Source organism: Pinus tabuliformis, chromosome 8, assembly GCF_031772625.1.
Source record: "Pinus tabuliformis cultivar Carrire ecotype Pingquan chromosome 8, CPIR1, whole genome shotgun sequence".
NCBI classification, from domain to species: domain Eukaryota; kingdom Viridiplantae; phylum Streptophyta; class Pinopsida; order Pinales; family Pinaceae; genus Pinus; species Pinus tabuliformis.
This window is the reverse complement of record NC_142294.1, coordinates 1,326,597,227-1,326,621,541: the sequence shown is the minus strand read 5'-3', so window position 1 is coordinate 1,326,621,541 and position 24,315 is coordinate 1,326,597,227. Positions and strand designations below refer to the sequence as shown.

Genomic DNA, 24,315 nt, shown 5'->3' with positions numbered 1-24,315 from the left:
GTCAATGAACTCATTGCAGGTGTAAGGGGACTAAATGGTATTATGGAAAATAGGACTCTAAAAAATGACAGACCTTGGATTTCCTCTGGTGTCAAGTTTCTTGATAGGGAAAGGAAAGTTTTTTGATTGATAATACAACATAAAATGATAGATTTGAAAACTCCTTCATTGTGCAGTCTTAGGAATTGATCATGAATTTTGTTGGCAATATAGGAGGCATAATCATATTTAACAACAGGGGGTTGTCTTGGAGTAAAAATTGACAATAATACTAAGGTTATCTCATCAACATACTCTTCGGAGTTGAATCCCATGATTGAGGCTATCATATCAACAATAGTTTTTCCTGTATCTGTAAAGAAAGCCTGCTGATAAGGAGGTGGGCCTTTAGGCTGATGTTTAGGGTCCATGAACATCTGACAGATACGAATCAGTTCTGTTTGAGACAATTGGGGAGCTTTTTCTAGTAAGTATCCCATGGAAAGGGGAGTAAGAGCATGACTAGAGTGGAATTGCAAAATTTCATTGATGGACTGAGCAGTTATGGGAAAAAGGACTTCTTGACTTGGGGAAATGACTGCTCTTTGATTAGGGTCACAATTGGCACAACAGTGATGGATTATATCTGGGAACACATGGATTGAAGGGAGGAAGTACATGGGAAAGTTAGATTCTCACAGTCCTAAGATTTCAGAGCCATTACGATAATTGTCTCTTGCTGAGCAAAAGATCTTAAGGTGGTTTTCATCACTGGATAAGTCATTTATCTAAAAATCTTTATCGGCTAGAGGCAGATAATATAAATATTTGTGAGAGGCATTCATAGGTACAACATTCAGGGCTATAGGAGTTTCCATCTCTGGTTCTTGTGGATTCAGGAATGGAATTCGGGTTTTCTGTGAAAAATAGTGAAAACAGAAGGTTTTGGAACCTATATAGTGAAACAAAGTTTGGAATTGTACTGAATTTAGCTCTTTCTTGTGGAATTTTTAGTATAAAATCAAAACTTACAGGGTTTCAGTGGAAATTGGATAAATACCTGTAATGGGGAAGTGAACACTATAATGGCTGGTTGGATAACCAGTCCCGGGCTGAGTTGCTGCAAGTTTCTTGATCAGGTGGTGTTTGGAAAGCTTTGGCAGTTGACTGGGATGTCGCTTTGCATGGGAAAACAGTTGCAGCATATAACAGTGAAAATGACATTACATTGGTTTTATTTGCAAAATCTAGGTTGGCGGGGGTTTTTTGGATTTATCGGGCAGGTGACGTATGTGGGGAAATGACATTTTGTCGTTTTATGGAGGGAGGTAAGCGGTATGTGCTCGCACCGCTTTTGGAGGTGGGTGGTTTTCGGCCGGGGGACCGCGATTCCATGGATTTCCTGACGCGTGGCGGGGTACGGTTTTGAAAACCGCCTGGTGATCGCGTGTTAAAGCGCGGTCACCAGGGGGGCAATATCATCGTCGACCGTCGGATGCTAGGGATGGGATCGAACGATGGACAGGAGTAGGGTATGGCGGGGCTTTATGTATGCGGGCCCAATGTAATTAACCCTTAATTAATCATATCGGGTCGACTGCGAATGGTTATGAAGGTTATTAATTAACCCAGAGGGTTAGTTAATCCCGTGCAATAAAGTGAAAAGTCGAGGTTCTTAATGAGTTATGGATTAACTCATTAATCCTCTTTTAAATGTTGATTATGGTTGTATTCAACCAGGGTGGGATATTTAACAATTTGGGGTTTTTTCAATATATTTAATAATACGGGATCGGGTGAAATTTTTGGGAGTTATATAATGTAAGTAAGAGGTTAATATGATAAATGAAATGAAAGCGCTAAGTTAAAACATTTCGGGTATACATTTAAACTTAGGCTTTAAGTGGAAAAAGGGGTTATTTAGGTGATATTGTGTATTTTCCTAAGTAAAATAGGATTTTACTTAGGAAATGAGTTTATGAAATCAAATGAATAGTTTATGGATGATTCTGAGTACTTAGGCTTTTAAATCATTGGGCCGAGGGTCTGGTCCCTCCAGAAGTCAGAGAAATGCTCTGAGCCCCTTTAATTTTCAAAGACCTTAGTCCTTAGGGGAAATTAGTAAATAATTAGGGAACATTGAGAAGGGGAGTTAATCATTGTGACTTTGCTTTTCTTGAATTGCATCATGTGTAATGTCTGCCTTGCACTTGTGATAAAAATGAAAATTAACACATTTAGAGACATTATCCATCACAAGTAATTCTGCAACACCATCTACTTACCCTACCTACTTTAGCCTGACATTTTTTCTCCTTTATTAGGGTGCACTTGGACTGGCAAACCCTTATCACACTTTTTCTTTTACATATAGAAATCTATCTAAGTCTAACCTTATTACATCCAAGGGCTCAAATTAAACTGTTGAGCTCTTTTTATTCACTCTACCTATCTACTTATCTGCCAAGATTAAACAGTTTGGTCAGATTTTATTCTCTATCTCTAAAACACAAAATTTAAATATGAACTAGTTAAGTTTAAACTATTTGATTGTTCACGACTTGTGGCATAAGTTACAAGTTGCAGACAATTTTGTTATTACATAAGAGTAAAAAGTAGTGGCATTTAGATTTTCACACTTTCCTTGGTCTTTCTTTTGGTGGGGTTCATTTTCTTTCACTTTTTTGACCATTTTATTTCTTTTCACCCTTTGAATTTTCTTTTAGGGTATACCCTCTTTACATTTTTTTTATTTTTTTTTATTTTTTGACAATATGGAAAACCATTGCAACAAGGAAAGGTATGAACATATTCATAGCTTATCAAGTCAATCAGGAAATATGACACCTATTGGTATAGGAGCATAACAAAACCTTTCAATCGTATGATCCTGAAATGCCCAAATGGAGCTCAAATTTGATAGGGGTTCAATGCCCTTGGATGATCAGATCTTGTACAATAGTTTTAGATCCCATATAGAATCATTTCCATGAACCAAATAAGGTAATTAATCGACCAGCTAGGGTGGTATATGGTACCACCGAAGTTGGGTAAATACCGGCTAGGGTGCAGAGAAATCTCACCGAAGTTGCAACATGAAAAATCTGATTTAATGACTAGAACCCTTAGGCTAGAAGGATGCACAACTATAATGCCATTGTAAGATCCTAGATGGCTAAAAAATCAATAGATATGGAATATTTTAGTGTTCTAAATTAAACACTGACAAGCCAAACATAGAACACAAGAGCCTAAAAGAAATGCAACCTTTATTTATATTATTAAGTGAAGAAGATAGTACATGCCCATACAAAATATTGGAGCCCCTACAATGGCATGCACAAATCCTAAACAAAAGAGAAAGCAAAGGTTGAAGTACAAACGTGGACCACACTAATACTAAACAAAAGAGAAAACAAAGATTGAAGCACAAACGTGGATCTTGAATGGATCCACTAAACAAATCACACCCATGGGGTTTCCGTCCCTGGGATCAAACTGGAACTGGCCATGCCAAGTTCTCAAGAAAACACAATAAGATAGATAAAATCGAGATGAACAAACTGTCAAGTCCCTATCCCCTTTTATAGGCTTGATGGACTCTCTAGAGACTTTATTGTTTGTTTTCCCTCGAAAAATGAAGGCAAATACCATTGTAAATACCATGGGCAGATTCTGACCACTTTGACCATATCCAGAAAAGGGAATATCATAGTCGAGCTCCAAGTGAAGATTCATTTTACTACCACAGACTCCAAAGGAGGATGCCTTGTCAAAAGACCCCACATGCTAGGAATACCATAAGTCTTTATAAACCCCACAAGATAAGAAGACCATAAATATTTATATGGGGGAAACTTTGGATTGCCTAGTGGAGGTAGAGAAGAATTCAAGATAGTGTGCTAAGATCCTACTGCAACTCCTCCAAATTTCAGCCAGAACCTGATAAAAAAAGAGGTCGTTCATGACTCTCCAAATTCCCCAAAAAACCAAAATGGAAAGGACCAGTGTTTCTTGTTATCTAAAATTCATTTTGAAGACATGTAACTAGATCTGATTGATCCCAGTCAGCTTGAATTTGTAATTTCTGAAACACAATGTGAAAAATCGAAGTTCAAAATGGATAATGTAAAAACAAATATTGGATATTCTCGGCATGCATCTAACATAGAGCACACCTATTGTGTCCCTGGAAACCCAACTTTGAAAGGATGTCCCACGTCATCACACGGTTGTGATCCAACAACCAAATGAAACAATTAATTTGAAGGGGTGTATTCCATTTCCAAGGTTGTTAGAGCCTTGGTGGAGATTGATCGATCCACATGGCTGAGAAATGAGATGATATGCCTCACTTACAATGACATGACCTTTTATGCAACCTCCAAACCAAGATAAGTGATCCTTCTTTGGAGAGAAGGTGATACCCGCAAGGCAAAGGTTGGAGATGTAAGTGTCCCATTCTGAAGCAAGGTGCGCTGGTATTCCAAGATCCTTGGAAGATTTCCAACACGTGAATAGAGAGAATGTGGAAGGATGAATGGTCATGTCTTTTAGTACATAGATTCCCAAATTATGAAGGAAAGTGAGGAGCGAAAGAGAGAGTGTGTGTGAACCTTCCAGACTAGAGAAAGTGTCTAGGCCAATTTCTGGGATTGAACCAAATCCAATATCTCACTTTAGATTGTTGAAGAACCAATGTTTGGTGAGAAGAAAGCTACGCCATATTTGAGAGATTTGTGGTGGCACTGTTGCACCAGATCGGATCCAACACAGGAGGTCACTATTCCTAATATATTTTTGTTTTATGATGTCAATTCAAATATCATTTTCGTTAACAACCCGCCATATATTCTTTAAGTAGAAGGGAAAAATTAAAACTTTATGTGTCCTTAAGGCCCCATCCACCGAAAGAAACAAACCTAGACAATGTTTCCAGCTAGGCTAGATGGAATTTTTGGACAGGGCTAGTGCTAGCCAAAGGGAAATTCGAGATGACTGAGTTGATTTTTTTAATAATGCCCTATGTTTTCTCTTTATTCCTTGCCAAACCTTTTTTCTTGACTACTTGAGCTGTTTTTATTCGATGTCCACTGAAAGGAACTAACCAATCATATTTTATACCTAAGTTAACTAAAACTATTTTTAAAACCTTTGTTTCTTTCGAAGAGGTACAATGATCTATTGGAAGGATCTCTTACGTATAACCCCAAGAATCAACCAGAATTTATTTTGAAGTGGAGGGATTGTATCCATGACAAAACAACCTTCCCTAAACTATCCATTGGGAACCCTGACGAGATTTGCAGCAGATTTCGTAGGTGACAATTTAAAGTGATAATAACCTAGAAAGATCATCTAAGAAAACTATCTCTGAACACTGGAAATGAGTGCCTTGCATTCTGTTTAGTGAGAGGGGCTTTGAAAGCCTCGGGACAAGACTTGATGGAACACCTTCCTACTACATGAGAGTCAAAGTACTATGTTGCCACTTTTTGTGTTACCTTTTCCACAATTGCTCGCAGGTTCTCCAAAGGATGGATCATCCCTTCGTCCAACATGTCTCCATTAAGCTAGGTTTTAAGCCTACCTTTTGGTAAGGCTAATTCCAAGTTGGCTTTGGAATTTGCTTTTGTGTTAAACCTTTTGTACCTGTGAAATATTTTTGTCTCCCAGAACGGTTTGATAAAAGGATAAGACACCTCTCTATTATCCTTTTACTTTGGATTTATGGGGAACATTCTTTTTTCTGATTGCATCCACAACCAGGATCAAGTTCCCAACAAAATAAGGATTCTTCCTGTTCTAGAAAGTGAACTAGTTGAAGTCCCTACAAGACAACGAAAGCCACAAAAATATTTTTACAGGAGCCATGCCCCAAACAAATACTTACCATGGAGCTTCTCCCGGGTCTAATATTATTCCTCCAGTGCTTGTTGGCCTGGATTTCACCTAGCAGTTTCATGAAGAATAATAAATGACATCTCCTACTTTATACTACTTTTGTTATGTCAACATTTTCAGGATTTTTTATGGGCTTCTAACATCATGTTTTCGTTCCTTCTCTAAGTTCAAGGCTCGTTCTAATAAGCCTTTTGATACAAACTGTTATGTCAACATTTTGACAATTTTTTATGGGCTTCCGACATGATGTTTTCGTTCCTTCTCTGACTTCAAGGCTCATTCCAACAAGCCTTGTGATCCAAATTGTTATGTCATTTTTATGGGCTTCCGACATGCTTTTTCATTCCTTCTCCAAGTTCAAGGATCATTCCAACAGGCCTTGTAATCCAAACTATATGAGGAATGAGATAAAATATTAAATAAAAAATTTCATATGTGTATAAAAGAAATAATATAGGGTACAATCATACCTGATGTAGGAGCATCTTACTCTTGAAATTGGAAAAACCAATTGAAATTGTTATCACAAAATCAGACCCTGATAGGCTGCTGATCAGGTAGACCTTGTGTAAGTCTTTCAAACCAGCTTTTGGTTGAGGCTTAGCCTCCTCAATCTGAGAGGGCTCTCTCAAAGGGTTAATGATATTGATTAAAGATATGGATAGATGGCTAACTCTATGGTTTGTGATTTTATAGGTTTATAGGTTGAAAGATGAAGGTTGGCTACCATTGGGCTATGGAGTCAAAGTATGTTTCAATACCACAGCAAGATCAGCTTAACATGAAGGTCAGGGCATAGAGAGTCTTTATACATCAACAAAACAAAGATACAATGCAAGGAAACACAGTTTATAAATACATGAAGGAAGTTAGAGCATCATTGATGAGTTCTAAGTAACATGTATTCATACCACTGCAAGTAAGTGGAAGAAGAAAGCCATGAGACAATAGGACATTAAAAACTCTCTTTGAATCCTGAGTAGTGAAGCCAAAACATTATACCTAGCATGGAATTCAAGGCATTATAGAGTTCAAGTGCAGAAATGCAAACATAAAACAGTGAAACACAATTAGTTTATCTATGAAGGAAGTCAGAGCATCATTGATGAGTTCTGAGTTACATAAGTAAACATCACTGCAATGTAAGTACTGAAAAATTCCATCAAGACAAGAACACACAAGAACTCTTCATGAATCTTGAGTTGTCTAAGTAGAAATTCTGCATTAGGTTAAAAAATATACACAGTCTGCACATAGAGCAGCAGCTGAGCCAAAAAGCCTCCAACCCTTTGCTAATTCGACCTCTTGCTCTATATAAGGCATTTACAATTAGTATTCCGTCATCCCTCATCAAGAGAATTCGAATTTTCCATCAGTGACACCTATTCTAACCATAAAACAAACCATTAATTAGAACTAGCTGTTAACTAGGAGTGTTAGTGACCTAATACAACTAGGAGTGTAACTCCTTTTCATGATTACAACAACCATATCTAAGCATTTAAAGCATTATTTGACAACTTGAAACCTCAAGAAGTCGAATTTGATGAAGCCTCCCACGTGGTCATCTGACTGCTGAAGACAAACCCTAGAAATTAGGGAACATGTTTCCCTGTTTTTAGGTTTAGGATCCCTGAAAATGGCACGTGGGACAGAGCCTTTATCTCCTCATCCATGACACATTTTTTAAAAATTAAGGAGGTTTTTGTATTCCATGATGTCTAGAACAAAAACCTCTCTTGGTTTTTTAAAATACTTCTCTAGCTGTCACGAATCTATCCTTGAAAAACACGTGTCAAATAGGAAAAATCCGTTCTCTGAATTTTGGGTTTCAAAGAAAGCTTATTATCTCCCAACTGAAAACACTTATGAATAAAGTGAGATAGGTTATTTTAGCGGGAGATTTTATGAATAGAAACCTCCTTCATAATTCCAAAATACCTTTTCATGTGACCAGAAATGGATCTTGAAAAAGACTGCTAAAACCAAAAGACCAAGCTTGACTTTCAGTAGTTTCGTAGCGCAAGTTTAACCATAAAATCCTCCCACCTCAGAATGAATTTGAAGAAACTAAAAGATGTTTTTGTAGTTCATCATGTTAGGAAGAAAATCCTCTTTCAAAATTGAGTTCTCAGCTGCTCAGGAAACCTTCTGGAAGTTAACTAGTAAAAACAGTTTTTCTGTTGAAATAGGCTGCTCCATGGGTTTCGTAGCACGCTACAAAAACACTGATTTCGTAGCGCAAAACATGATTTTTACACTATCTGTACTACAAAAACACCTAGAGTGATTTTTTCACTATGAAAACCTTGACACAAGTTTGACACATGGAATTTTAGGTGATGTGGGACCAGTGATGGGCAAGAACGGAGTGTTGACCCTATTTGACCATACCAACAAGACTCTTTTATAGATATTAGACACGAAAACAACCATGGAAAGAATAGACCAAGACTAACATGAATCCTTTGGAATCAAACTGAAGTCAAAACACACGGTGAGGATTTTAGGACATGGAATGAGGCTATGAAACTTTTTGGAAAAGAGAATGACACTTGTTGAGATGAGATGACTCAAAACCTATAAGACTATGACTAGAAACAAGGCAAAATTTCCAAAGCTTAGAAACAAAAATTTTAGGGTGATAACAGAAATGTGGAAGGAATTGAATTCTTTTATTTTATTAGTAAATTAAATTTATTTTAGTTTAAATATTAAAAATTTTGGATAGGAATGATGTTAAAAGAAAATAAGAAATCTTATCCGCTTTTGTGGATATAGATGAAAGTAGTTTCTTATTAATTTTAGAAAATAGACTAGATTTGTAGGAGGAAAAAATATGAAGAAAGCTAAGACTTTTTGGAGAAAAACAGGGAGCTTGGATTCCTTTCTGGGAAATTCAAACTCATCCTTATTTTAGTAATGATAGAAGATGAATTATATATATGATTATCTATGAATGCATGTACTTAGTTTTTGAAATTCAGAAAGGAAAAATAAAATATATGTTGGAAATTTGTTGGAGATTCTGTGAATTGAAAATGAAATTGTGACAGTGAGAATGATTTAATGTTGCTTGCACACTCCAACCATTAAGCTTGTTGCAATATTTGGCATCAATTATGGTATCAGAGCTATGAAAATAGAAAAAAAAGTGTGAAATGACATTTCATGCTCAATGGGGAAGACGAGCTCGAAGGTGAAGACTAGCAGTTGATGTTGGAGATAGGGAGGACATGAGACGTGTCCAAGAGTGTCTATAAGCCTTAGAGATGAAAAGACAATGAGATCCAGAGACTTGAGACATCAGCAAATCTGAGGGAGAGTATCCAACTAAAGATGAAGAACATGTCAGAGAGCCTGTATAAATAAAATTGATGAGGTCGATGATTGGGGTTATTTCGAGGCCTAAAACAGAGATACCTACCTATAATGGTAGTTGGAACCAGAAGAATTAATAGATTGGATCAATGCCTTAGATAAGACTTTTGAGTATGAGGAGGTAGCTGAAGAGAAACAGGTGAAGTTTGTTATTACTAGATTGAAATGACACAAAACTCTTTGGTGGGACGAAGTCCAAGAAGAAAGGAGAAGAAAGAACAAAGCCAAGATCAAAAGATGGAGCAAAATGGTGGTAAAGCTAGAAGGTAAATTTTTTCCCATAGATTACCATTTGTATTTATTCAAGAAAATGCATAATTTAAAACAAAGGTCATTGGTTGTTAAAGAGTATACTGAATAATTTTACAAGGGGAATATTAGAGAAAGATACATCGAAGAAACACCTGAAAAGGTTCTGATATATATCAATGGGATGTGGTTTGAGATTGAAGATGAGTTTAGCCTATTTTCACCTAAATCTATAGAAGATGCTTACCAATTTGCCTTGAAATCAGAGGAAAAATTGGCTAGAAAGCAGAGCCAAAGGAATAGAGGGAGAAGTCTTGTAAGGGGAAGAGGCAGTCTCCAAAGGCATGTGAAGCTAGTTCAAGTAGTCAACCATCAAGAGGAGGTGAATCAAGAGGAAGAAGGCCTTTCTCAAGAGGGCATGGTCGAGGTAGAGGTTACTGAGTTCAATGTTACAAATGAGGGAAATTGGGACATATGTCATGGGATTGTCCAGAAAATAATCCTACAAGCCAAAGAGGGGAAAATATAGCAGCAGCATAAGAAGAAAATGTAGCTGGAGTTATCCATGAAGAAACACCAAAAATAGGAGAATCATTATTGATGCAGAGAATCTTGATTAAGTCTAAGAAAAATTTAAGGAACCAACACACAAAAAAAAACTTCTTCAGATTCACATGAAAATCAGAAGGCAAGCGTTGCAAAGTTGTGATTGATAGTGGTAACACAGATAACTTGGTCCCCACATAAATGGTAGAGAAGTTTGGTCTGTAGAGAATAACACATCCCACACCTTACATTAGAGAAATTTTGAGGTCTAAAATGGGTCTCCTAAGAAAAATATACAACCAAAATAAACTTTATAAGAACCAATAGGATTCAAGATGATGATTTCAACCATGGGGGATGATTCACCATTTTTTGAGTAAAAACGTAAAAAGATTAAGAAACAATAAAATAATAAAACTACCTTTTCAACTCATATTTTAAAATTATCTCCCTAAGGTTTTAATTAAATTTCGAGTGGGGGTACTCGTTGGATGAAAATTTTAGTTCCTCATCCAAGGATTACCCATGTTGCATATTTTCGATGGACCATGCTACACGATAAATGAGTAATACATGAAAAAACATGATTGCAATCACGTGTTTCATGTATTTCTTATTTTTCATGTAGTAGGGTCCCATCAAAAGTATGAAACATAGGTACTCCTTTGATGACGAATCAAATTTTGTATCCCATGAGTGTTCCTGCTCGAAATTTGAGTAAACTCATAGGGATATAAGTTGAAAAAGTAGTTTTTTTCTTTTTTTCCTATAAACTTTGATGATGTAATCTAATTTTATTTTATTATTTCCACTATTATTCTATAATTTCCTTAGCATACCCATTTTAGACCTCAAAAATCCTCTAATGCAAGGTGTCTTGACTGCAAAAAGACCATCAGATATTGGTGAATGAGCAGTGTAAAGTGGAGTTCTAGATTGGAAATTACTAGGATGAGGTGTTATGTGATATAATGCCAATGGATGTGTGTCATGTGTTGTTGGGAAGACCATGGAAGTATGATAGGAAATCCATTCATGATGGTAGGCAGAACACCTACACTCTTGAGAAAAATGGCCAAAACCATCTGCTATTGCCTTTGGAGGATAAGGATCCAAAAGAGGAAGCTGGTCCTAGTGTGCTACTTATGGACGAGAAGGAACTGCTGCAAGAGCTCAAAAAGAAAGAAGAAATTCATTTTTATTTGATTGGTAAGCCCAAGGTAATTATTACTAGCACAAGTTTAAATGATTTTCCTGAAGAAGTCAAGGTTATGTTGGATGAGTTTGCAGATATAATTGTTGATGAGTTTCCAAGTAAGTTGCCTCCTTTTTGAAGCATTAGTCATCATATAGATCTAATTCTGAGGGAAAGTATTCCGAATAAAGCAACATACCACATGACTCCACAAGAAAATGAAGAGATAAAGAAATAGGTGCATGAGTTGTTGGACAAAGGATTAATAAAGGAGAGCTTAAGTTCATATTTTTTTCACACCATGCTCAGGCCAAAGAAAGATGGTAGATGGAGAATGTGTATTGATTCAAGGGCCCTCAATAAAATTACAATCAGGTATATATTTCTAGTTCCTTGCATTGAAGATCCGATTAATTATTTGAGTGGTGCTAATTATTTTTCTAAAATTGATCTCAAGAGTGGCTATCACCATATTAGAATTAGAGATGGGGATGAATGGAAAACAACTTTCAAAATAGACAATGGGTTATATGAGTGGTTGGTAATGCCTTTTGGCCTTACCAATGCATCTAGCATGTTTATGAGATTGATGAATGAAGTATTGAAAGAATTTACAGGGAAATTTGTTATTGTTTGTTTGGATGAAATTTTAGTGTACAACCAGAAAAAATAAGAGCATCTCAAACATCTCAAATTATTTTTGAGCACCTTGTAGCAAGAGAAGTTGTTGATAAATTTAAATAAATGTAGCTTCATGAAGAATGTCTTGGTACACCTGGGATTTGTGATTTCGGAAGAAGGATTGAAGATGGATCCAGATAAAGTGAAGGAAATCATTAACTGACCTATTCCAAGGAATGTGTTTGAGGTACGAAGCTTTGTTGGTCTTCCAAGTTTATACCTAAGGTTTATAAATAGTTTTAGTAGTATATGTGAACCCATTATTAACACAATAAAGGAGAATAAGCATCCATTTAAATGGACTGTAACAGCGAATAGAAATTTTAAAATACTGAAGCAATGGATAATTGAACAACCTGTATTAGCCTTACCATATTTTAACAAATGTTTTCAAGTTGAGACAGATACAAGTGGAGCTACTATTGGAGTTTTCCTAAGTCAAGAAGGTAGGACAATTGCATATTTCAGTGAAAAATTAAATGAAGCAACGAAGAAGTATTCCTCGAATGATAAAGAGGTCTATGCTACAGTTCAAGCTTAAAAATATGGAGGCATTATCTTATGCCCAAAGAGTTTGTTCTTTATACTAATAACCATGCTCTATAGTTTATCAACATTCAGGCCAAACTGAATCAGAGGCATTCTAAATGGGTGGAGTTCTTGCAAAATTTCACATTTTCCATCAAGCATACAAGTGGTAAATTAAATAAGGTTGTTGTTGCATTAGGTAAAATTTCGAATCATCACTTTAGGTTTGATGAAATGAAGGAGATGTATAAGGAAGTTGTTGATTTTAAAGATGGATATATTGCTGGTAAAAATCTCGTTAGTGGTGATATAACTCCATGGTTGAGATTTATGTCGCAGGAAGGATTGTTATTTAAAGACAGTAGATTGTGCATACCCAAATTTTCTATGAGAGAATATCTTATCAAGGAAAAGCATGGTGGAGGATCATCAGGACATTTTGGGCAAGATAAAACTTTTTTTCAATTGAATGTTTTTTATTTTTGGCCAGGCATGTGAGCTGATGTGAAAATGTTTGTTGCAAAATGTAGGATTTACCAGCATGCAAAGGGAAGAAGTCAAAATACAAGTTTATATCATCAATTACCAATTCCTACTAGGTTATGGGATTCAGTGAGCATGGATTTTATATTGGGATTGACAAGGACTCAAAGAGGTAATGACTCTATCTATGTTTGGGTTGATAGATTCTCTAAAATGTCACATGTTATACCTTGTCGGAAAACTAGTTATGCCACCAATGTTTACAATTTGTTCTTTAAAGAGGTGATAAGGTTGCATGGATTTCCTAGAAGTATTGTATCTGACAGAGACACAAGGTTTTTTGATCATTTTGGAGAACATTATGGAAGAAGTTGGGTACTAACCTTAATTTAAACTTAGCCTATCACCCACAAACTGATGGGAAAATAGAAATGAATAGGAGCTTTGGAAACATCCTAAGAAGCTTGGTAAGTGAAACTCCCAAATAATTGGAATAGGTTCTTGGTCATGCTGAATTTGCATACAATGATACACACAATAGAAGTACAAGTATGAGTCCCTTCCATATCTTGTACGGAATGCATCCAAGGGAAGTATATGAATTGAGGAATTTGGGAAAATAAGATATAAGAAGTGCATAAGGTGAAGAATTTGTAGTGAATATGCAAGAATTGCAAGAAAGAGTTAAGCAACAACTATAGGAAAGCAACAACAAATACAAACAAAGGCATGATTCAAATATAATGCAACATAAATTTGTGATTGGTGATTTAATGATGGTACATTTGAGGAAATAAAGATTTCCTAAAGGAACTTACAACAAGCTAAAACTTAAGAAGATAAAACCTTGTAAAATTTTAAGAAATTTTTCATCAAATGCTTATCAAGTGGAGCTTCCAAGAAATGTTGGTATTTCTCCAAATTTTAATGTTTCTAATTTGTATTCATTTCAGGGAACGTGAAAAGTTTCAAATGATGAACCTTCCAATTAAGTAGATCATATTTTTGAATAGAAGCAACAACTGCCCAAAGTAACTCCAAAGGAAATTGAATGTCTATGAGATCGAAAAGTGGTAAAGAAAACTAGAGGAAAATAATACTTTTAGTATTTGGTGAAGTGGATAAATCAACCATTGGAGGATGCTACTTGGATGTTTGTTGCAAAGATGTTCAAGAATTGCAAAAATGTTCAAGAGATCGTGGACAATTTGTTTCCCCGGGAGTCTAATGCAAGAGCATCTTACTTTTGAAATTGGAAAAAACAATTGAAATGTGGAAGGAATTAGATTCCTTTATTTTATTAGTAAATTAACTTTGTTTTAGTTTAAAGATTAGAAAGTTTGGATTGGAATGATTTTAGAAAAAAATGAGAAATCTTATCTACTTTTGTGGATATAGATGAAAGTAGTTTTTCATTAAGTTTAGAAAATACTCTGGATTTGTAAGAGGAAAAAATCTGAAGAAAACTAAGTCTTTTTGGAGAAAAAAGGGGAGCTTGGATTCCTTTTTGTGAAATTCCAACTCATCCAAATTTTAGTAATGATAGAAGAAGAATTAGATATATGATTATATATGAATTCATGTACTTAGTTTTTGAAATTTAGAAGGAAAAATAAATTATATGTTAGAAATTTGTTGGAGATTCTATGAATTGAAAATGTAATTCGGATAGTGAGAATGATTTAATGTTGCATGCACACTCCAGCCATTAATCTTGTTGCAATATCTGGCATCAATACAAAAAGAGTTTAATTATTTTAAATGGTAAAAATATCGCAAAGTTACAGCATGCGAAAAACTTTCATGTCTTTATAGTAGTGAAGGCTTGTATTTATATTATTTACGGTTTATTTTCACTGAGAGTCATGCAATTTCACCATTGTTCAATACCATAGGTAAATATCATGTGTTACAAAAACCGAGGGTGAATACCATAAATCACTATGGTAAAATTAACGAATAGTTGTATATGGTAAAAGCTAATTGTACGATTCATTTTTATTTTAGTTTCCTCCACCTCTTCAATATCATGGGTGGAACCATGGTTTACCAAAAATATGGGCTTGGAAATCACCAAATAATTATTGATTGTGGTGATTTGATAGAAAAGGTAGATAGCCATCAATTTCCATTTGGTTTAGTCCACCCCCCTTGGGAAGAAATGGCCCAAATTCTGTTGAGTGAGCCCATTAGATGGGAAAGCTTATGATCAACTTGACCCGCAGTGAGCCACTTACCTTGATGTCGAAGCAGCACTAATTTTGACAACCCAATAAATTTGGATCCTCTATTAGCAAGTTCCCTTAACCTATGTGTCCACAATTTGATCAATGGTTGCCTATTCCATGTAGTCAGGGTTGAGTTTTTCTAGAGTTAATTGCACTTTTATCTATGATGTGTCCAATAATGGTGGAAAGGATAGTTGAAGGAGGTCCACATTGAAAACTAGGCATAAGCCAAAGAATGGGTGAATACTTAGCTCAAAATAATTGTCACCCACAACCTTGGTGATGGTGTAAGGCCCATAGTGTTAGCGCTCAAATCTGCCTCAGGCTAAGGAAGGCAAAACTCGAGGCCACATCAAACCACGCTCAGCCTCGTAGCTAGCCCTACGAGGACAGGAGAGGGCTCTCTCTGGGTCTATCTCGACAAAAGATTTTCAAAGGGGCTGAGATGACTTAAAATGGGAACTGATTTTAGGCTAGTAAATAGATAGGAAAGTTTGATTTAGATTTTTGAGTTTTTTGTTGGAGAAACGGGAAAACCAATTTTGGGTCTGGGGATTGAGGTCAGATCTTTGCAGATTTCGAGTTGGGGCGAGATAGGCAATAGTCTTGATGTCTTTGATCAGGTGTATGGATGGATCAGAATGACAAGGAGTTGAAGAGGGCAAAAGAGAACATGGATCCTCTCCAAACTGGTGAAAACATGTAAAACTAAACAAATTTAAAGGAAGAGCACTGTGAACAATGAATTCAACCTCATTTACTCATTCATTTAGTTTCAGAAGCATAAGAAGGGAATGGAATATATTTAAACATGAATAAACTTACAATAACTGAGAAAAAACACCATCAAGAACTGAAAGCCACAAGAATCCCAACAGGTGCTGCAAAACCTCTGATCTTTCCTTAGCCAAAATATGAAAAATATGTACAATAATGTGCCAAAATCTTCCCAAGAGTCCAACCTGTGCTACTGACTGAAAATTTACATATATAGATCAAGCCAACCCATTCCCTAACCTCTAGGGGTCGAGCTCCTCCTTCTAGGAGCAGTTTGAACAAATTCTAAACATGGAGCAAGAATCTAGGTGACCAAAACAACCTGCCTCTAAAAAGAAGGAAACTGATTCATTACATTAATTTTTTGCTATTTTGTGAATGAATCATCTAGAATAAGGTAAATAGGTGCCAAGTTACCTCATACACATCAAATTACATCATGTTGGGTCAAAAATCACATCAAGGAGTGAAACTAGTGAAAACTGGCCGAATTCCTAAGCTGGAGGATGAAACTTTAGCCAAAAACCTCTATGCGTAGCGCCTTGATATCTATGCGTAGCACACCTTTCAGCCTATTTTTGGGGCACTTCCCTACATCAAAATCAAGCTCACAATAGCTTTTTAGAAAGCCCTAGATGTCTACTATCCAGCCCAAGTGGAATTTCCCAATTTGGATCTCATTTGCCCCCTCAAAATTGCATTCTCCCAGAAGTACTTCCTACTGTTGCAAAAGGTGGCAGCAAGGTGGTTTTCATGGTGTTTTTAGGCCTTTTGATCATCCAGAACTTGATAAAATGCTTCGACAATAACTGAACATGCATAACTTACCATGACAAACCCAAAAATACAAAGTTTCCCTCCAGCAAGTGTCCCAATCAAAAGCAAGCGCGTCGATGCGCTACTCGTAGAGCTGAAAAAACTGTTTTTGGGACCAAAATTTTCAAAATGAGAAAAATTTCTTCGAATTTGCTCAAATTTGGAGCGAAGACCCTTCATCATGTGTCGTGCTCAGCCAGTGAAGCCTCGGCCAAAACTCGAAGTGGATCTAGCCTCTTTCGCCATTTTAGTGCTTTGCTCAACCTCCTGTTCAAAACCTTCATTTTTGCTTTGCCAACATGCATGCGAGCCCAATAATGATGTTTCATGTGACGGAGCATGTCTTTGTCTCTATTGGCCTTCGCCAACAACTCCTCCAGATGTCGATTGACTTTCTCAAGCCAAAATTTCCGCTCAACAGGTGTCAAATCACCAGGTCTTTTTCGGGCTAGCCTTCGGTCTTCACGGATTTGTTGCAGCTCTATAAGTGTATGCTCATCCTCTAGCTATTTATTACGCTGCTCTAAGTATTTGATCAGACATTCTGACTTCAATAACTTCTCATTCAAGCTATCAATCTCGACCTTCTGCTCTTGGATGATCTCTTTCAACTTCGAGCTAGGAGAGCTCCTATCCACATCACTCAATGCAACATCAACATCATGACCACCTGAATGGCCCTCCTCATAAATTGACCTCTTGCCTCTGTCCTGAACCTGTACCTATACTGAAGAAGAAGGCGAGACCCCTTCCACACCATGTGGAGATAGTACTCGTCGTGTAGCTGCAAATAAGGCCCTGTGGCCTCGCTGATATGTCACATATGCTGGAGCATTGACATGCTCGGTCTCAAGAATGTCAAACTGATGTGAAGGCTCTCCCTCATCATGAACTATCTCTGGAGGTGGCTGTGGCGCTGTGAAAAAGTCACGAGAAATAAAATCCTCCCAAGTAATGCCCTGCTGTGCCAACTGATGAACCATTATGATCTTGATCAGCGCGTAATGATAAATACTTCTATGTTGTTGTGTTGGGGTCTTCTTTTGTACTAAAACAACCATCCTCTCTATGTTGCGATACATGAAGTATGGAATGTTCATCATACGTACCCTTGTGAAATGCATCAACAAACGGACATGGTACGCATAAAGACGCGAGAATCTGCCCTCACAACTGAAATACCGAATGATGAGTTTCATCAAAGGTGCAAACGGATCACTCAGGTATTGGAAAGGAAAAACCCTGCTCAAGTGCCTCATATATCTAGGTTTGATGTACGGCTCATAGTAGGATTTCTCTAACTGTTGACGCTTATTCCATTTCTCTCCAATATTTGGTATCCCTGTGGCCTCTGCAATAGTCTCTGGTGATAAAATGAAATCAACTCCGGCGAGGTTTACATGGCCATCACGTAAATGTAGAACAAACAAGTGAGCTAATTCACGATGATGCTGGATTTTTGAAATTAGCTCACAATAGTGATAGCATGACTGATAGCGAAAACAATCCATTGCAAGCGGGCAAGCCTGCAATTGAACCAAAGAAGTGGGCTCTTCCCTGAGATGCTTACCCCCTTTTCCACCTCCGCGAGGCCTCCGTGGCACATTACCCTCTGTTGTGGAATCACTGTCATTCTCCTGCTCATAAACTGAATCTGTGTCTGACATGGCTTTGAAAACACAATGTTTGCAAGCTTTGAAGTCGATTTTGGCAAGATCTGGCCGCATTAACAAATATTTTTTGGTGCTGTGACTGAGTGTGTAGCGCCCGAACCCAACGCGTAGCGCACACTGTGTGTGTACCACCTGTAGTTTTTTACATTGGCCAATGAGGCCCAGTGCGTAGCGCGCACTCTATGCGTAGCGCACAGACCCAATGCGTAGCGCACGCCTCCAAACGCTGTCAACAGGTATGCAAACACAGCTTCGGCCTTCAAAAACTCAAACACGATTTTGCCTTGGGAGTTTTTGAACAAATGGACTTGTTTCCCCTTTTATATGTGAACAAAATATCTTATCAAATCAAATTTGATTTAAATTTGTTTCATTACCCACTTTATAATGTTTCAGCACTTTTTCACCTTTGGTCTTTTAAAACAATACTGCTCTTTGACTTTCTCTTGCTTTTTCTGAGGTTTGGACTGATAATATTTTGTTGATTTTTGCAGGGATCCGACATTTTGGCTTTGGAGAAGATCAGAGGCTTGCTCTGAAACTTTTTGAGATAAAACAAATACAATTATTTACAATAACAATTTTTAGTTCCAAAACAGAGTTTTGGACTAAAAATGTTTTAAATAATTTCTGAGAAAAATATTAAATGAGAATGTTTTGAAACCAAACTCATGGCCTGCGGGCTTTTATTATGTGTATGCAAAGGACTGACAACCCTAGACTCTAGGACTAAAGACTTTTTAACGAAACTAATCTTTTATGACGATGAATGCAATGATCATGTACTTCGGTGATTTTTGAGAAATTTTTGACTAACCCTGCAGGGACAAGCATGAGGAAACACAAGACAACCAGACCCCCTCGTCAGTCAATGGCATGCCCCTAGTGAAATGCAACGAAGTGAAACGAGCGAGACACCTAAAAATGATATGCAAAAGCGAAAAGATCTCTGACGGAGGGCTGTAAGGACCGACTCTAACATTGGCTCCAATGGGGATGGTGGCTCCTTGGAGATGCCAAGAACGGCAGATCTCTGGGAGAGCAGACCAGTGCTTTCATCCATTGGGCGATGGAGTCATTATTTCAACAATTAACACAAAACTTTGACACATTTATTGACTGCAGATTTGACTGAAAACTGAATACAACTCTAACCAAATTGACTCGATTTTACAACTAAAAGGACTGATAAAACTGACTCGACAAATCTCAAACCAACTAACCTTCATCTCCAGAATTATAGCCTTCGCTGCGGGCCCTAGACTGAAGATGAGAGATCAGTACACACATGCAATAGAACAGAAGTAAAACGATATATACAATGATGATGAAATGAGCAGAAAATACTCAGAAGTGGTATCGCTTTAGCAGCCGACCATTGATCGGCCCTCCAGGACAATCATCTCCATTCATTTCCTTGAGAAGAAAAGCGTTTTGACCACGATATGTTGCAATCTTATAAGGACCCTTCCATAAATTTTCAAATTTTCCGTGCTTTCCTTTATCTTCATTCCGGGCATCCCACTTCAAAACCACCTCATCTAGCTGAAACTTATCTGTTTTTGCCTTCCTATCATAAATCTTCTTTATGCGCTCCTGCAACTTGAAAGTATTTTGAAATACTTCCTCCCGTGTCTGCTGTAAATGAATCATCTGATTAATCCTCCTCTGCATGGGATCTTCCTCACTACCAGCTTCTTGAAGCAATTTGACTACCGGAATAGCAAGCGAAGTAGGAAAAACCGTGTCTGTCCCATACACCAACTCGAAAGGAGACATGCCAATAGACTTTTTCTGACTTACCCTATCAGCCCACAGTGCATTCACTAATTTCTTGTGCCAACCCTTTTTATTGATTTCCAGCAACTTTTTAATGATATTTACCAAGGACTTATTTGAAGATTCCGCCAACCCATTTCCTTGCGGATGGTAGGTGGTCGAATGCCCCAAGCTGATATTGTACTTATAGAAAAATTCAACCATTCTCTTCGACTTGAATGCCGCTGCATTATCTGTGATTAGCTTACTAGGACACCCAAAACGTGACAGAATATTATTTTCAAGAAAAGAGATAATTACCGCATCTGTTGCCTGGCGGGTGGGAATTGCTTCGATCCATTTTGTGAAGTAGTCTGTAGCTGTCAATATCCATCCATGTTGTCCTGACGATGCCAGATGGATTTCCCCGATGAAATCCAAGCCCCACTGCTGGAATGGTGCACTAACTTCAATTGGTTTGAGAGGCAAAGGCTGTAGTTTCTGCTTCCCTTAAAAAATTTGGCATTCATGACAATTCTTAACATCCTTGTACACATCTGAAAATAACGAAGGCCAATAAAAACCTACCCTTAGAATCTTATTCGCTATGGTTTTCCAAAACAGATGGCCCCCGCAGTCACCTCTATGAAAATCTTCCACAAGTCATTTGGCTTCCTCCTCTACCAAACAATTCAGCAACATTCCACCAGGGTCTTTCCAATAATGTAGAATTGAGTATGCAAAGTTTGGCAGCTTTCAATTTCAATGTTCTACTCTTATTTCTAAGCATCCCGGGAGGTGAAGACAAATTTTGAAGTACGTATATAATGTCAGCATACCAAGGGGAAGAAACAAAAATATCAGATACCTGATTTACTGGACTCTCCTCATCTTCATCGGACATAGCAGCAATCAAATTTATATCCAGAACATGCAGATTTGTTTCAGCCATTAATTTGGCGAGTCCTTGTCCTTTGATCAACTTGGTTGGTTTAATCTCCACATCATACTCTAACAACGCAGCAATCCACTTACCCCGCCTTCCTTCTGGATCTGCCTGTACCAAAACATATTTTATTGTTGCGTTAGGAACATATGCTATAATGTGGGAATGCAATATATACACACGGAAATCTTTTAAGGCCTTTACAAGCGCAAGTGCTTGTTTTTCAATAATGTTGTATTTCAATGCTCCGTCCCTTATAATATGACTGAAAAAGGCAATGGGCTTCTCAACTCCATCCCTTTTTTGCATTAGTACAGCTGCCAAAGTGTGCTCAAAAGCAAATGAAAACAAAATGAAGTCCTGTGTGTAGTCCGGGCTAATTAAAGTAGGGGTTGAAGAAAGATCTAACTTTACCAAATTGAATGATTTGACCGCCTCCTCTGTCCACTTTAAATGACTGTCCTTTTTCAGCATCTTCGTGATTTCTCTAAGATGCTCGGCAAGATTTGGAATGAAACGACACAGAAAATTCAGTTTGCCATTAAATGACTGTATTTCTTTCTTGTTCCAGGGTTGTTCAATCTGCTGGATGGCCTCAACACGTGTAGGGTCCACACGAATGTCGTCTTTTGATATGATGTGGCCAAGGAGCTTGCCTTCATCCATGGCGAAAAGGCTCTTTTTTGGATTCAGTGAAATGCCATATTTGCTGCACTTTTGGAAAACAATTTTCAAATGATATAAATGCTCCTCATCAGAATTTGAAAACACAGTTAAATCATCAAGGTAAACAACCATAAATACATCTTTCTCGTTGGCGAAAGCCATGTCCATTGCACGCTGAAAAGTGGCACCTACATTCTTCAAACCAAACGGCAACTTTGCATAATGAAACGTTCCCCATGGAGTGGTGAACGTTGTTTTCTCACGATCATCTTCATGCACTAAAATCTGATTGTATCCTGAATAGCCGTCGAGTAGTGACATCTTTGATGCTCCAACTACTCGCTGCAATATATGGTCCATTTTTGGCAGCGGATAATTGTCTTTTAAGGACACCTTATTCAAATTTCTGAAGTCGATACATAAACGGATCTCACTGGTTTTCTTTCTTACAGGTACCAAATTTGATATCCAATCGGAAAATCTGATAGGCACAATGATTCCTGACTTATACAACCTGTTCACTTCTTTTTCTATCAATGGCAGCAGCTTAGGATTGATTCTCCTAAACTTTTAACGGAAAGGCTTCTGATTTGGTTTTATAGGGATAGTATGCTGAATGATATTAGTGTCATATGTTTTCAGATCTGAGTAATCCCAAGCAAAAGCATTAGAAAATGAAGACAACAATCTGACATACTCTTCCTTTACCTTTGGTGATAATGACTTTGATAGCTTTACCATCTTGGGATTCTCAGCTGTCCCAATGTTTACCTCCTCAACACCTTTTTCAGTCGGTCTCAATGTCGGTTTGTGGGCCACATCATCTTGGTCAAACAATTCCTCCAAACGAATCAATCCCTTAGGAATAATGTTATCTTTAAGTTGCAACACTTCCATTTGATTTACTTGTATATCAACATTACCATCATCATGTTCTATATCTATGGAGGTATCTTTAAACTTACCCTTATTCTGCCGAAAATCATTAATCTCTTCATCATCCTGAAAGACTTGCCAACATCGCTGATTATCTGGAACGGTTGGGCGGTGTTTCACATGAATCTCAAATTTGTTGCTGGAATTCATTGGAATTTTCAAATTGCTTGCTGCCTTAGCCAGTCCATCAGCAACACCATTTTGTATGAAAGGCACACACGTCAAAGTATGATTAGAAAAGAGTTTCAAAATATCTAAAACTACATTTCGATATGCTCTCATGCGAGGATGCTTGGCTTGAAATTCACCCTTCACCTGCTTTATCACCAACTCTGAATCACCATATACTACAATTCTTTTTGCTTTCAGCTTACTAAGAATCTTAAGGCCAGCAATGAGAGCCTCATATTCTGCTTCGTTATTAGAACAATCAAATGCTAGTTTGTAGGAACATACTCTCACCTTGCTTGGAACCTTATCTTGAGCGGAAAACAGACTTCAAATCCACACACCAATTCTAGCACCGTCACTACCTACTGCGCCATCAAAATCAATGGTCGAAAGACCATCTTCATCCTCCTCCAAGTGCTGAAATTGTGTCAGCTCTGTTTTTCCTGTTTGCTGCCCATTATTTTCAGCTGATTGCTCCATAGTAGCTTGCTTTTCACTTCTTTCTTTCTGCAGAACTTCTCTAAAATTCTCAGTGATTTCTGGTATATCTTCTGCCTGAACTAATTGACTATCTATATCATTAAAACTATCAGCAAACAAAACAAACGACTCCAAGGCTGTATGTACATAGTTTACAGGATGATTGATTGGTTTTTCTTTGCTTGTTATCATGTATCTCATCTTCTGCTCCCAATATAGCTTTCTCATTTGACCGAAGACTGGAATTGTATCATAAGAAAAATCTAACTGTAGTGTACCTTTCAACTTAGCCCCCCAAGATCTTGAAAGTAGCATACCAAAACGTGGAGGAATGTCCACCACAACCACATCCATCAAGACATTCTTAGCTGGAATTTGGTCTAAGCTTACCACCAAATCCTTGATCAGTCTGATACACTTTACACGGTTGGAATCAAATGAATAAAAATCATGATTTTTTCTTGTAATATCTAATCCCAACTTTTCCATGATTGCTTTTGGCATCAAATTGTGCGAAGCACCCGAATCAAACATAGCATTGTGTAATACATATTCATGCAACCTCAAACTGATATAAAAGGGAGGAACATCACTGTCAGGAGACTCACCATCTAAAGCAGGCCCAAAAATCAATTCTAGCTGATCATCTTCAACATTTACCGTGTCAAACATTGGATCAAAATTCAGAATTTTGGAGACTTGACCTCGGTAGCTGCTGTTCTTCATGATTTCAGTCAAAGGAATAGATACTTTCAGTTTTGAAATTTCATTTTCCAAACTAAATGCTGAAACTCTTTCAACCTCTTTGACCGGAACTTCTCTTTTTTCAGCTTTATCCCTCATTGTGTTTGGTGGCTGATTTACCTTGTCTGCTGATGATGATTTACTAGCTGCGGGATCAATTATCTCTTTTCCTTT

At 37.4% G+C, this 24,315-nt stretch overlaps 1 protein-coding gene across 1 annotated transcript in view; it reads right to left on the bottom strand.

The window, feature by feature from the left end:
• The window catches only part of LOC149240363 (FRIGIDA-like protein 3), a 59,299-nt gene extending 35,902 nt beyond the window's left edge, over window positions 1–23,397 (bottom strand). The window contains exons 1-2 of the mRNA XM_089370152.1: window positions 23,259–23,397; window positions 23,062–23,156 (exon numbers count right to left, since the gene is read on the bottom strand). Coding sequence (XP_089226278.1) covers window positions 23,062–23,156; window positions 23,259–23,397 — 234 coding nt within the window. The remainder of the gene's footprint in view (window positions 1–23,061; window positions 23,157–23,258) is intronic.
• Window positions 23,398–24,315: the final 918 nt, after the last annotated feature.